Source organism: Nanorana parkeri, unplaced genomic scaffold, assembly GCF_000935625.1.
Source record: "Nanorana parkeri isolate BGI_ZX_2015 unplaced genomic scaffold, ASM93562v1 scaffold503, whole genome shotgun sequence".
NCBI lineage: Eukaryota > Metazoa > Chordata > Amphibia > Anura > Dicroglossidae > Nanorana > Nanorana parkeri.
Window position 1 is genome coordinate 395328 of NW_017306771.1, and position 2541 is coordinate 397868.

Genomic DNA, 2541 nt, shown 5'->3' on the forward strand with positions numbered 1-2541 from the left:
TTCTCCTTTAAGGTGGGATCCAGAACGCAGTTCACATCTCAGCATTTTAAAACTGCATGAATCTGCTTTCTGCCTTTCTAGAACAGATTCTAAGAAGTGCTGTTTCTATTGGGATTAATGCTACTGTATGTAATTTCAGTAAACAAATATATGACACCTGTGTTTTTGTCCATGCAGGGCATTGGAGCAACCGGTTTGCTCTAAGAGCGCTCTCACCCCTACCCCCTCCCCTCCTTACCTTTTCTTTAATATCATACTATTTAGCTGCTAGGAAAGCTCCAAGTCTTTTTAGTTGGACTTTGCACAGAGCTGAGGACTTTTTCCTTGTCTTCTTGGGCCAAGCACCAGGCCAGTAACATGATGGGAAGGGGAGTGAGGTACGTGGTCCACCATATCCAGAAGTAATGTGTAATTTCTTAACTCAACAGTCTAGCACAGCAGCAAGGGAGTGAAAGGTCAGTGTTTGTTTTTGTGGGACATTGCAGTAAATTTGTTTCTTTACTTTGTGTTAATGTCCTACAGGATTCTGGTAAGCCCTTCCTAAAACCAAAATGAGTTCTGAGTGGAATAACCCTTGAAGAGCTTTCAATGTAAAGTAGTGTCCTTTTAAGAAAAATGGGTGCTTTTAATATCTGCATATCAGAAAACCTGTGCATACCTTAGAAAGTAAACGTCAGTGCTCTTGGAACCAATGACATTGCATGCTTTGGCACCGAATACTGGATAAGGATAGCTACTAAGTGGCAATTGTCTAATTGTGTGCAATTTGTGTTATGCTTAGCTAGGTGGTGACATTAAAAGTAATAGAAACATTTCTCTCCCATTTGTCTTTTATCTGTGTTTTTTTTAATATCGAAATAATGGTGCATAAAATAATACCATTGTTTTCTATGTCGTTGTGTTTTTTTTTGCTTTGAATATGTATTCAATATACTCATGTAATATTGTCCCTGCAGTGAGTCTTCACAGCTACTCTACATGTTGGAGAACACCTGGATGGACGCCAGTTTTATTCTGCAGATCATGTGTGAACTGAATGTCCTGCCCTTAGGACTACAGATCACCAGTATTGCAGGAAATGTTCTGGTAAGGACTATAAGCTGTTGGCTTTGCCTAGAGGGCTTACAATTGAAACGAGAAAAAGAAACTCGATTAAATCTGATTGCTTGTTGGCTGCTCTTCCCTATACCTCATTTATAGTTAGTCAGAACCCCCAATCTTGCAGTTTTAAAATTCCTAATTGGGTTATGTGAAGATGCAGAGCTATGGTCCTCGATTTGAGTGAGAGCTCTTAGAACAGAGGTAAACAGTTTATCTGTTTTTAGGTGGCTTCTAACCATTTTAGTTATTAATCAAGGTTAGTTATTCAGTCTTTTCTCATTTTGAAGTTATGCAGTGGGTTCTCCTTTACAGTCCAACTGACCATGCAGAGTAATTTCAGAGATCTGCTTAACTTAAGTTTATTGAATGGAATGGCTGCCATTTATCTTTTCAGACATAATTCCATGGTGCTGGGAAGGGGGTTCTCAGGTGTCTCTTAACCTCTAAATTTTTCTATATACTTGCCCTTCATGTCAATATTCTGTAAGTGTGTGCATTTTGCTTCCTTCCTTTTCCGCCCATTTACTGAGATTTCCATACAATGGGATTTTCCCCATTGTTTATTATCACTTATGTTAATGAAATGCATATTATGAAATGCACTTTTTTTTTCTTCAAAAGCTCACAAAATTTTCCTACAAACTTTCAATGCACAAAAGCTACGCAGTGTTTCCTAGAACTTGAAAATACTCACGAATCTCTTGTAAACTGCTGCACAATCTTAATACATTTTTCTCAATGCTGGTGCATAGAGACTCATTGCTGCCTTTCAATTTTCAGCGCTGCTGGTGTAAACAGACTCTGAAACCTGTTGCAAATATTAAAATTGCTTTTAATGTAGACTGTGCTAGGAGCAGGAGTTAAGACAAAGGCTATAGGAATCCAAACAGAACAGAAAGCAGTAAGATCTGCTGAACAGAACATGGTGCTAGTAGAATTAATGATACACTACTGTGTTTGTACATATACCAGAAAAATGAACAGTGTTTAAACAAGAGTGAGGAAATGACTATGACTTGAAAAAGATAATGGCATAATTGAATTTAATTTGTTAGTCTTGCATATATTTCCCCACCAGTCATCCACCATCCCCTTCCACATTGTACCTCTACAGATAAATTTAAAGCGTGTCTTGTCTTTCACTCTGGTGAAGGTTTTTTTCTTTTTTTTTTTATAATCCATATAAGTTTCCTTTCTCCAGTGAGTGCATCAAATTCAGCTTGAAATTTCTAATGACTAGAAATGATCTAGTTTCATAGCATGTCGCTCTTACTGAATCAAGCGACTGTAACAAACTGACTCCGTTGACAGAGATGATGTGTCTTGTCAGCGTATTCATCTTTCCAAAATCGCTTTGAGCTGGTTTAAAAGGAAAATGTCATTTTGTGTGCTATTCCAATCCAAAACTTGTTCCTTGTAACAAGTAAATGCCTATTCTCC

At 37.7% G+C, this 2541-nt stretch overlaps 1 protein-coding gene across 1 annotated transcript in view; it reads left to right on the forward strand.

The window, feature by feature from the left end:
- The window catches only part of POLA1 (DNA polymerase alpha 1, catalytic subunit), a 282895-nt gene that overhangs the window by 55558 nt on the left and 224796 nt on the right, over positions 1-2541 (forward strand). Inside the window, exon 21 of the mRNA XM_018561137.1 lies at positions 957-1086. Within this exon, the coding sequence (XP_018416639.1) occupies positions 957-1086 (130 nt within the window). The remainder of the gene's footprint in view (positions 1-956; positions 1087-2541) is intronic.